General features: G+C 33.9%; 1 protein-coding gene across 1 annotated transcript in view; it reads right to left on the bottom strand.

Moving 5' to 3' along the window:
* The window catches only part of Stk31 (serine/threonine kinase 31), a 127,632-nt gene that overhangs the window by 23,036 nt on the left and 92,246 nt on the right, over positions 1–12,350 (bottom strand). Inside the window, exons 12-21 of the mRNA XM_074065157.1 lie at positions 11,412–11,591; positions 10,845–10,961; positions 8,989–9,108; positions 7,854–7,985; positions 6,732–6,833; positions 5,456–5,536; positions 3,055–3,180; positions 2,141–2,266; positions 1,875–1,961; positions 1,069–1,218 (exon numbers count right to left, since the gene is read on the bottom strand). Coding sequence (XP_073921258.1) covers positions 1,069–1,218; positions 1,875–1,961; positions 2,141–2,266; positions 3,055–3,180; positions 5,456–5,536; positions 6,732–6,833; positions 7,854–7,985; positions 8,989–9,108; positions 10,845–10,961; positions 11,412–11,591 — 1,221 coding nt within the window. The remainder of the gene's footprint in view (positions 1–1,068; positions 1,219–1,874; positions 1,962–2,140; positions 2,267–3,054; positions 3,181–5,455; positions 5,537–6,731; positions 6,834–7,853; positions 7,986–8,988; positions 9,109–10,844; positions 10,962–11,411; positions 11,592–12,350) is intronic.

Raw genomic sequence — 12,350 nt, 5'->3', positions numbered from 1 at the left:
AGGAATGTCACATAGCACCTGGGGTGAGACCAGGGAAGGGTCACCTCGCCCCAGAGGTTAAAATTGCCAGTGAAATAATATGTGACCAGGTGTGGGACAAGCTGTACCCCCCCCCCATTTCTGTAACCTGCTCTAAATGGTATGTAAGGAAGGCCCACTTTGTTCTCCGGGCTCAGCCTTTGGACATGAGTCCGCTGAATTGCTGCCAACTTGGCTAATAAACTTGCTTCCCAAAAGCTTTGGTGCCTAATCTGTGAGCCATCCTGCTACACTACTACTAAACTGTATACTTTATGATATATGAATTATATCTAAATAAAGCATTTTTGAAATAGGAATTGCTGACTTAGCCATCTCACATTGTAACAGTACATATTTCAAAACATCATGTTGTACAAAATAAATATAAATATAGTAATTTTATTTGTCAATTAAAGCACGTAAAGTGGAAACTGCTCTCTCATAATCATGTATATTTTGAGAACTGCCTATTCTACCAGAAAAAAAAAATCACAAGTTCTTAGTTTTGATCTTTGCTATCTCTAAAAACTGCCTATTCTGAGGTAATATGGCACCAAATTAACAGCCATTGTAGTTGTAGTTGAACTGAGACCAAAATTAAATGAAAACATCCAAGCTTCCCAGGTTTTAAACATGCATATTAGTCAAAAAAGAATATTTAAATTTAATCAATTTAAATTTAATCATGCATATTAGTCAAAAAAGAATATTTAAATTTAATCAGGGAACACCAGCAGAGAGAGATTTCAGGTATTTCCCAGCAACTGTATGTTTCCTTAAGATGATAAAGCTAATGATGAATGTTATCAATGTTGCTGAATATAATGACAGGTTTCTCCTAAAATTTATGTTTAAAATATATAAAGCAAAACTTAGAAACTCTTGTTCCACCATCTAACTGACAGCAGGTAATTGTTTATACTACATGACACATCTTAACAAAAAGCAGAGTTCCTACAATAAATCACCCTATTGTGTAAGTGCTGAACTACTGTCTAATAATATTAAGTGAAGTCTGTAACTATTTGTTAAAACATGATGTTTTACCACAGATTTCGTGAAGTCAAAATCTCCAACAATTCCTTGTTCACGATTTAAAGCAAAAACGTTGTTCTGATGAAGTGATCCATGAATTATGTCAGCCTTGTGCAATGTATGCAGGCCCTGGGCAACACCTTTCATGATTTTTAAAGCTTCCTATAGATAAGTACACACAAAAGAGGTTAGGAAAAAGGCAGATTATTTTAATACATGAATCTTTTCCCATTTAAAAGTCTGTTCAAGAACTGAGTAAAGCTTCTTTCAAATGAACCTTTACTGAGAATGTGGCACACAGAAGGAACTAAAGGGTAGGTAAAGCCTTGATTGTGTAAATGGTGACCTTCACAAATGTTCTATGCAGTCTCACACACAGCACACACTGAAGTCCCTAAGAAGACTTAGATTAGAGGAGACTGAAATGGCATTACTAGGTTGGAAGAAGCACAGCCTCCTTTGTTGTTATTACTAATTCTAAATTTACAATGATGAAAATTAAAGCTATCACATAAGCACTTTAATACCAAGTGCTAAACTAGGCAATTTACATACCACACAGCTTAGTAGTTATCAGCTTGGGCTTTGGATCCAGAAGGATCTGATTTCAATACCAACTCTACCTCTGGGTGAGGGACTCTGCAAGTGACTCAATCCCGCTAAACTTCCTTTTTCTCGTCTGCATAACAGGACAGCTCATATCACAGAGCTGAATAACACAAGTCAAGATTTTACACAGTATAATATATAGTATGACCTAAATAAATATTAAGTGTTATTTTCTCATTCAAAACATCCATAAAAATGTTTTTACTTACTTCTGAAGATAAAGGCCTAGTGGCCTGAACTGCACTAAGGTTTGCTTCAGGATAGTATGGGACCATCAGATAAGCCATAGGATCAGACTAAAAAGCAAAACAAAACATGACTCAAAGTGAAAAATTCTTCAACATATTGGTAGTATACACTGATTCTATAACTTTTGTTTCATATTAAAAGGAAACAAATTACTGGTCTAAAACTTGGAATCAAAGCTTATTTTCATAAATAAAATCTCTGAAAGAGATTAACATAAGAACTTTACCTTACACAAAAACAGGAATATCAATGGCAGCAACCCAGACTCTTCTTTAGTTTCTCTCCAAGCTCTGTGGTAGCCGGCTGCTCTCTGAATCACCCTCACTTCTGTGTCAACATCCACAGAATAGCCCTTTTATCAAAAAAAAAAAAAAAAAAAAGAAGTCTGGTAATTCCAAGATTAAAATTTCCACTCTAATTATACATTATTCCAATTGAAACACAAGGGATGATTTTTATGTAAGTTGTATCTAATTTTGTAAGTATATTTTCTATCTGCTTTGGATGCTGTAATTTGGACAGAAAAGAATAATTCTACCTGCAACTTACTATACATCCTAGAATATCCAGTAACTAAGGCAAATCTAAACACCCTATTATGATAATTAGTATCTTTTCAAGTCAGGAAAAAAAATTAAGAAGCAGATGATCATGTTGGTAACATAGCTGAAATTTCAAAGCAAGTTATAAGAAGTGCAAGAATAGTAAGAGGTTATTGGATAGAACATAATATGTTCACCCAAAAAAGCAATTAAAGACAGATACCATTTAAGTTAATGAGAAAAACTTTAAAGTCAAAATTAGTTCTAGCACAGTCATCATGCCAATCAACTCATACACTTTAGAAAACAATTGTTTTTTTTTCCTTTCCTGAAAAATAGCATCATCACTTCCCTTTATACTTCTGAATCTCCCACACTCAGAACATAAAATTACTAGTTGAAGTGCTTTCTATACATGCATGAATATGGAACACCGAAACATGTGTAAGTCATTTCATGAGAGAGAGTAGAAGAGGGAGATTAATGGAGGGGGATGAACCAAACTGGGGTGTAACAGATGTATATATGGAAATGTTACAACGAAATTCCCTGTGTAATTATCATATACTAATAAAAACCTTTTTAAAATTAAAATTACCTTTAAGAGAACTGTCTGCCCATTAACTTCAGAGCATACCAAAGGACGCTTGCTGCTAAGTACCTTCATGGGTTCAGCATCAAGAAGATCTCGTTCTAGGCTTGTAGTAAGAAGACCACCAGAATTCTAGGCACAAGTTTTTATTACAGTTGAAGAATCAAAAAAAAACCACGTATATATCAGCATAGTTAGCTACATGCTATTAAATGGGTTGGATAACCTCAGCCTTTTAAAAACTAATAAAATAAAAATGTTTTGTATTTTTTTTTCTAGCTTTTGACTCTTGAACTCCTCATACCGACACTGAAATTATCATATATTTAATTATTGTTATAGTTCTAGAACAGATTCTAGAGATGCCTGAGATATAATCAAACATGCTTCCAAGGAATCCCAACACATGACTGAAAAACTTCATGTGTTTTCTAAAAATATTAAAATGACAAATTAAAAGGTAGCTATAGAATGGTAATGAAAAGGCTATTATGACTACTATGAAGTAATTCTAACACTATGCCTCTGCTTCAGGCATGATTCAAGCTTTCTATAATCTTCTACAATAAAGCATATAGCATATTTTATGAGTGTGTATTAACTGTACAAAGTGAGGTGGACTCACTGTAATGTTTGCAAACACGCACATAATATATGTTGATCATATTCATCCCTTCTATGACTCTTCAAATTCCCCTGCCTTTTTTTTTCTTTTTAACATTCTTACAAAATTTTATACGGGTTACATTATGACCTTTTCATATGTAATTTGATCATATTTTCTCCCCTCCTTTTCCCTGTCCCACCTCCCACTGGTCTCCACCCCCAAAATAGTCCTCCATTTATGTTCATATCCTTTTTTGTAAGATCCAAACTCCATATATGAGAGAAGACACAGCATTTGTCTTTCTGAGTCTGGATAATTTCACTTAATGTGATGATCTCTAGTTGTATACTTTTTCCTACAAATGACATAATTTCCTTCTTCTTTAATGACTGAATATTCCTCTATCCTATATATGCACCATGTTTTCTTTATCCATTCATCTGTTTTTAGGCACCAGGCTGATTCCATATTGTGAAAAGTGCTGCGATAAATATGGGTGTGCTGTATCACCACTGTATGCTAATTTGCATTCCTTTGGTTATACACCTACGAGTGATACAGCAAGATCAACATATGGTAGTTCTGTTTTTAGTTTTTGCTTTTTTGGTGGTATCTGGGTTCAAATTCAGGGCCTCACTCTTGCTAGGCAGCACTCTACAACTTGAGTCACCCCACCAGCCATTTTTTTGTGTTGGGTATTTCAACACAGGGTCTCTTAAACTATTTGCCAAGGCTGCTTTTGAACCATGATTCTCCTGATTGCTGCCTCCTGAGTAGCTAGGATTATAGGTGAGAGCCACCACACCCAGCTATTTTTAGTTTTTTGAAGCTTGTTTACACGAACATTCCTTTCTGTACTATATTTAAGCTATTATTATGGACTGAATGACCAGTCTTAAAAGAGTAAATATAGTTGGCCCTCCATATTTGAGAATTTTGTACCCATGGATTCAACCATAAATTGAAAATATTCAAAAGAATTGTGTATACACTGCACATATATAGACTTTTTGTCATTGTTCTCTTAATAATACTACATAACAACTATTTACATAACATTTACATTTGCTCAGAATAATGTAGAGATTATTTAAAAGTATACAGGAGGAAATACACAGATTATATGCAAATACTAAACCATTTCACACAAAGAATTTAAGCATCTCAGACTTTGATATCCAAGGGGTGGGGTAGAATCCCAGAATGAACTCTGCATAGATACCAAGGGACAACTCTTCCTCATCTAGTTCCTCAGCCTGCCAAGCAATACAAAACGCAGAGGTAATAATTCTGCAGAGCCAGCATTTACCAAGCTTGCTCCATACTGCCCCTGTCTAATATGCTAATCTCCTAGACTATGAATTCTGCTTGCCTAGAAAACCAAACCTATCTCAATGTTTCCACCTTAGCCTGCTTCTCTCAAAATTTTTCCCAGCCTGCTTTAAAGATACATTCCTCATGGTTAGAAATCTCCTTGCTTTATACTAACTCTTGGGACAAGAGTTAAAAGTTTGGTTTTATCATTTCAAAAAATAAGCAACTATAATTCAAATGAATGTCATACAATGTCCTACATGAACATGAAGAGAGAAATAGAAGAAAACATGTAAATTAACATAAAAATTAAAATGTACACTATGCAAGTATTTAAAACAGTCTTCAGGAAAGATTCTAATCATGCTCCAAAAAAAATTAAAATATTCATCAGAAACTATAAATTTAAACTGATACACAATCTGAACATCATCACTTTTTCCATTCTCTGCATGCTAGCAATTCTCAAGGAAAAAGAAGGCTTACCATGTATTTAAGTAATCCTATTTCAGGATGAAGCAGCGGAAGCTCAGGGAACCATTTCTGAGCCAAGTTAGTCAGCTTCTCCTAAAGTTAAAAATGCATTTTATTATAGATTAATATACACTCCATTGTGACATGTTGCTCTTCAGGAAAATGTATCATCATCTGCCTTCTTACAGATGTAAGAAGACATATAATCAATGATTTTGACTTCTACTTCAAAATTATCAAGCAAAAACCAAGTCGCCTTGAATCTAAATTACTATCTTATAAATAAAAACATAAATATCAACTTTATGCCTTGTATACTAGAAGCAGAAATATTGCCTATGGTCAAAGTCTACACTCATTTCCAGACTAAGACATAAAAGTGTAAAAATACGCCAATTTGAATAATAAAACTGTCATTATTTCTCAAAGTATTAAGAACATAGTAAAATTTTTCAAATGAGTCACTTAGAAAGAAAAAATCATAAAACCCTGAGACAAAAATAAATATGCAGCTCTACACAAATCACTCTGAAACAAATATGAAAAACTGAGGATTCTTACAAAATCCTACGTCACATGTTTATTAGGCAAATTTCTAGACATTTATCAAATTTAATCCAAAAATTCATAAGGTATTACATGTCAGATGAGTTTGAAAACGAAAGCATGACACTTAAAATGTCTATGATTTCATAGCATTTTTATTTTCAAAGCACTGTTTCTAATTAACATCTAACCCATAATATCCTTCAGACATAAAATATTATTTCTGTTTTAAAGAGAAAATGCACTGACTCGCTTATGGTCACAGAAATTAGCAACTGAAGACAGACTTAAAGATGCTCCCCAAAACCAGGTAGTTTTATTTTGCTACATACATCGCATAAATTATGTGCTCCATTAATTTTTTCACTCAATATTATGCTAAAATTATGTTCTTATGTATATATGAGGAGCAACTGTTATTTAAAAGTGTGTGCGTGCTATAATCTCAATTCTAAAAACAATCAGGAAAAAACATTCAAAAGAAAATGGCTATCATTACTGTTACCTCTGAGCAACAAAGTTACAACAACATTTTCATCTTCATAATTTCCCATAATTTTCACATTGGTCCAATGGTCATAATTATTAACTAATAAGAAGTTAGTTTCTAAATTCACAAAAACATGACTATGCCAATATAATACATCTAGCTTATGATTAGAGTCCATTTCATAAAATGAATATTTTAATTCAATTTTTAGAGTAAAAGCTATTTTAAAATTTCAAAGAAACAAATACTTACATATTCCTCCCTCTCATGATAAATTTCCTGGAAGACACTGCTGCGCAACAGTGTTATTTCTTGCTTGATTTTCTCAATTTCAGATCCATCATTGTCATCAGACTTTATCAGAAAGAAAAAGTAGTTTTACAGCTTATTAAAGTAGAATAAAACACATATTCCTCTAGGAATTAATGCAATTTCTACAGTAACTCATCCTGTATAATTTCTATGTATCCTTCATTACCTAGCACTTGTTGAATTAACTTACATCAGTTCATTCTAACACTGACTTTCCAAAACCTACAAAAAGAAATTATAAAGATAAAGATAAAATTAATTACACAGACTTTTTCAATTTGCTGTAGATTCTCTCAAAGATAAAGATGTAGATTTTCTCAAAGATAAACTGCAATCATAAAGTAAATGTTAAGAACAAGAAACTGGAATTGAATTCCCTACAGTTTCTTTTTACATTATATTTGGTTAAAACTACAACAAACCAACCAAAAACGGGTAAGTCAACATATGAATATTCTTCTACAGGAAAGATGCTATGGGAATCAGAAATACCCAATACAATTCCACCAGAGTTTTAGTAAATAAGCCACCTTAAAAGAATACTTCAATATTTGTCCAAATGTCGAAAAATTAAGACTAAAAAAGGCCACCTCCCCCACAGCCCAGAATAAACTGGAAAACCCTTAAACTATGAAATTAATTGTAGAATAGTTCCCACTCCACTCCCAAGTAAGTACTCAGAAGCGGATGAGAGATCAAGTTGGATTAAGACATAGTATAGATCCCTGTGTATATAAATCAAATCCTGAAGAAAATGCAGAGAATTACCAGCTTGTTCAAAAAGTTTCAAGGGTAAGGAAGCAAGTCAGTCCAAACTAGAACAAGTACTTCTTCCATCTCTATCATCATAAGAAAACAATTTAAAACACTTGCAAGAAATATTATAGCCAACCATAAGAGAAGAGTTCAGGGCTGGGCATGGTGGTTCATAGCTGTATTCCCAGCTACTCAAGAGGCCTCCTGAGGTAGAAGGATTTCTGAGGCCAGCCAAGGCAGAAAGCTTAAGACCCTATCTGAAAAATAAACTGAAGCAAAAATACTAGGGGGCAACTGTTTCCTTACTTCTTCCAAATTATTCTTTTCAACCAACTTCCATCTCAGTTGAGCTTTTAAACCTTTCAGAGTCTTCTTAATGGACAGCAAGTGTTCCACACTGGGGCTTTTATTCAAACATTCAATCATCTGATTTTTAAACTAGGTGAGAGAAAAAGTCACAAATTTTCAAACATATTAGACAACAATACTTACTAAACAGTCACTTACTTATCATTTATCATTTCTCTACCAAGATTTGACTACCTAAATTCAGAGTGAAATATTAAGAAAATCCTGTAGTTTTCAACAAGGCAATATTCATTGGGAAATGTTTACACTATTAATGGAGTCTTGATTTTGTTTACATATGCAGAGAAGTTGAGACATATAGTAAAACACTCATTGCTAACATGGATGCAAACTGGAATTTCTATGGAGGATGTAAATTGAAATAGTCTTTTCCAAAAGTGGTTTGACAGTATGTACAAAGTTTTAATAATTTTTATTCCTTTTAACTTGAAAATTATAATTTTAGGAATCCAAGAAGTTACAAACAAAATTACCTACAAAGATTAGGTACTGTGTTGTTTATGGTAGGAAAAAATTAGAAGTAACCTCAATGTCCAACATATATGAAAGGCTAAATAATGCTACCCATAGGAATGATCATTTAGTCATTCAAAATGGTAGTACAGAAGAATCAATCATATGGCAAAATGTTCTTAACACACTATCAGTAAGAAAATGTTTTCAAAATACCTTCAAGACAATGTAATGTACATTATTTGTGTGTATTGTGGATGTGTCTGTATATCCAAAAAAAGAAATGCTGTGAAGTTTTCTCTTTATTTCTTAACTTTCAAATTTCCTACAGTAAATTTGTAAAAACAGAAAGAGAATGATGACAAAGATTATGTTTCCAGGTACATAAGAAAAACCAAAGATGTCAAGCTTAACTAAAATATATCAACAAAACTCACCATTCCCACCGTATAGTGAATTCAATTAAATGCCAGCTAACAATGACTATACTGTTTTTCTAGCAATGCTAATTTATTCAGTAAATTAAACTACTAGAGTATTAAACTACCCGAAAAAATTAAATATTTAAAAATTCAAAGCATCAACTTATGAGACCAAGAAGAAAACAGCATAATCCAACCTCACAACTGTCCTTGTACTTGGATAGTAGTGCAGCAATGAGCCTTTTCTCTGAACAGATCTTCTGCAGTACTTGACTATATGTATTTAAAATGATCTCCTTGTCTGCATCACGTTGCTCCTAAATAAAATCACACATAAAGGGATAACCAAAATAGTTAAAACTTTTATCTTGCAGTACTGGGGACTGAGCAAAGAGCCGGGAATTGAACATAGGGCCATGTACATGCTAAGTAAGTGTCCTACCACTAAACTGTATCTCCAGCCCCCCAAAAGAGAAAAAAAGCTTTTTTGCAGTGCTAGGGACTGAATTTGGGGCCTTCTGCATGCTACACACACTAGGCAAGCACTCTATCATTGAGCTATATCCCTAGCCCTTAAAACTTTTCATAACAATAGATAAACTTCAAAATGGTATCTTTTAAAAGCTGCCAGATTCATTTCAAGTTATTTCTCATTTTCTTCCAGACAGAAGACAGACTGATATTAAAGATGTTCATGTAGAAATACAGTCCCTATTACACTACTTATTATTCCTAAATCTGTCAGGAATAGAGTGCTAAAGGAAATCAGGGATAGCAATATGGTAAATGTAAGAACCAAACAACATTTAGAACTTCAACATTCTAAGTTATTCTTAGAAATCATCTATTATTAAACACTTTGCTGTAATCCTAACTACTTGAGAGGCTAAGATTAGGATGACTGAAATAGAGGCCAGCTGAGGCAAACACTTGCAAGACCCCATCTCACTCAACAGCTGAGCATGCCCTTCATCCCAAGCTATGTAAGAGATGGAGATCAGGAGAATCACAGTTCCAGGCAAACCCAGGCAAAAAGTTCACAAGACCCTATCTCAATAGGAAAAGGCTGAACATGGTGGTATGAGTCTATCATCCCAGCAACCTTGTAAACTTAAAATAGGAGGATTGCAGTCCAGGCCAGCCTAGGAAAAAGTGAGGCCCTATCTCCAAAATAAACAGAGCAAAAAAGGCTGCAGGTGTGGCTCTATAGGCACAGCACCTGCCTTGCAAACTGAAACCCTGAGTTCAAACGCTACTACCAAAAACGACAAAAAAAACAAAAACACCACCACTTCTAAAATCAAGTCTGACAAAACCAACCAGACCCCTTTAATAATAGGGAAGTATAATTCATAAAGTATTTTAGTGCAATATGATTAAAATTACAAAAAAGTAAAAAAAAAGAAATGAAGACTATTACCACTGAGACTTTGGAAAGCAGCCTTAATAAACAGGAAAGAGTCCTGATAAACAATGTAAGATTACAAAAACACTGGACTGGAGGTGTGCCCCAAGTGGTAAAGCCTTGACTAGCAAGTATGAAGCCTTGAGTTCGCCCACCAGTACCACAAAAAAAAGAAAAAAAAAAAAGGATTACAAAATACTCCTTTGAAGAATCCTACAAATTTTCACTTAATACAGCATACAGAGTATACACAATAAAGGGGGCTACTAATTTTTCTTGTGTGTGTCTACTTCCAGAGCCCTCCCAGATTTTCTTTCAAGTTTTCACAAGATTTACAGTCTTTTCTTATGGTCCTGGGTATGATGAACTCAACAATCAAGTGATATAGAAGGCTGATCTATTTAGATTAAGAAGGATCTCCTAGAATTAAACATTAGATTTTCTTAATATGAAATGTCTTATTACAATGAAAACATCCTCCTATGGAAGAATAAAATTACATTATACGCGGATTAGAACATGATAGTGCAACTCTTTCAAATAGGCCTATACAAGAAAAGTAAAGACCGGTCTACTTCCAGTTAGCAAGAGAAACCATTGCTTCAAAGGCAGCAATAACAACAACAACAAAAAAAAAACAATACTCACAATCAAAGAAATCTCCAGTTCTTTGCAGACATGTGACTCAGTCTTTTCCAAGATTTCATCAATATCACCAATTGTGTCTTGAGAAGACAGTGATTTTTCCAAAGACAGATCAAAAACCTCATTGGCAAAAATAAAAACATGAAGAGTATCAATCAATTCATTTAATTAGCATTCATTGTTCCCTTATACCTGAAGCAGAGCATTAGCCTTTACCTGAGCAATGAAGGGGTCTTAAGATTACAGAAAAAAAAGTACCTACCATAATTTTACCTACATAAAATTTATGTACCAGAAAAGGCATATACACATAGCATACCTGAAAGAAAATTAGTGGTTAAGACAGGTGAAAGGTTAATCCAGAGGGAAAGTAAGAGAAAAGTAGGACCAAAACTAAGATTATGTTTTTTGACAAAAAAAAAAAGCAGTCTGACTAAAAACTGATGAAGAACCTTGACTGACCAAGTGGTAGTAGCAGCAGGCAATGTCAGCTCAAACAACAAAAGGATATAATTAAAATATATAAACATTCCATATTGTATGCCACCAGTGAGCAAGAGTTTGCCTTACCTTTAAGATGCTCTGGAACCATGCTACAAGATGCTGGAGGGAAGCCTCTGTTTCATTCCTAACACTGGTGAACTCCTTTCCTTTATCACACTTCCAGTCATAAAATTTTCTAAGTATTTCTTCTGAGTTAGCTCCTTCTTTGGCCTGTCCATACACTGCTTCTAAAGAGGTAGATAAATCCTAAAGAAAGAAATATTTCTGTTTATTAAAGTTTACTAACTACACATTAGGATTTAAGGACTATTAAGATCTAAGAGACAGAAAAGCAGTATGTTCAATCACTGTTCTTGAGAATTTTAGGTTCTGGGGATGGCGCTCGCTCAGTAGTAAAGCACTTGCCAGCATACAGAAAGGCCCTGGGTTCAATTCCCAGCACCACAAAAAAAATTTATAAATAAAACTTAGACTCATTAGACAGCAATGAAAACAAAAAATTGTCTAGAAGGTGATTTATCTAAACTATAAAACAAGTTTATTATAGTCACAAACATGAAGCTAATTAAGTAGAAATTACCTCTTTTCCATGACTTTAAATAAGAATCACTACTGTTTGTCCTGACATGGAAGTCCCTAAGACCTAATACTAAATAAAAATAAACTACACTCCAAAATATATAATTAATTCTAATTAAGACATTAAACACATAGATATGCCCAAAAGCATTTTTAAAGGACTAGAAGAGACAAAGTAGGCAGCCAACACAGTCTGCTGGCTCGTTCCAACAATCAAACCCTAGAAGTGCTACAGAGACAAGAAGAAATCTTAATAGATCCCAGAAATCTTACCACCAAACTGAGAAACCCTTGGGAGAAACAGAGGAAGGTTTGTGCTTAGCATAAATGAAGGCAGCCACTGAAAGTGGGAGAAGGCCTGTACCACAGTATACAATACACTGTGGGAAAAGAGAACTTTCTTCATATGCCTACTCTCTCTTTCAT

Source organism: Castor canadensis, chromosome 2 (assembly GCF_047511655.1).
Source record: "Castor canadensis chromosome 2, mCasCan1.hap1v2, whole genome shotgun sequence".
In the NCBI taxonomy this organism is placed as follows: Eukaryota; Metazoa; Chordata; class Mammalia; order Rodentia; family Castoridae; genus Castor; species Castor canadensis.
The sequence above is the reverse complement of the archived record's forward strand: the minus strand, read 5'-3'. Positions and strand labels throughout refer to the sequence as shown.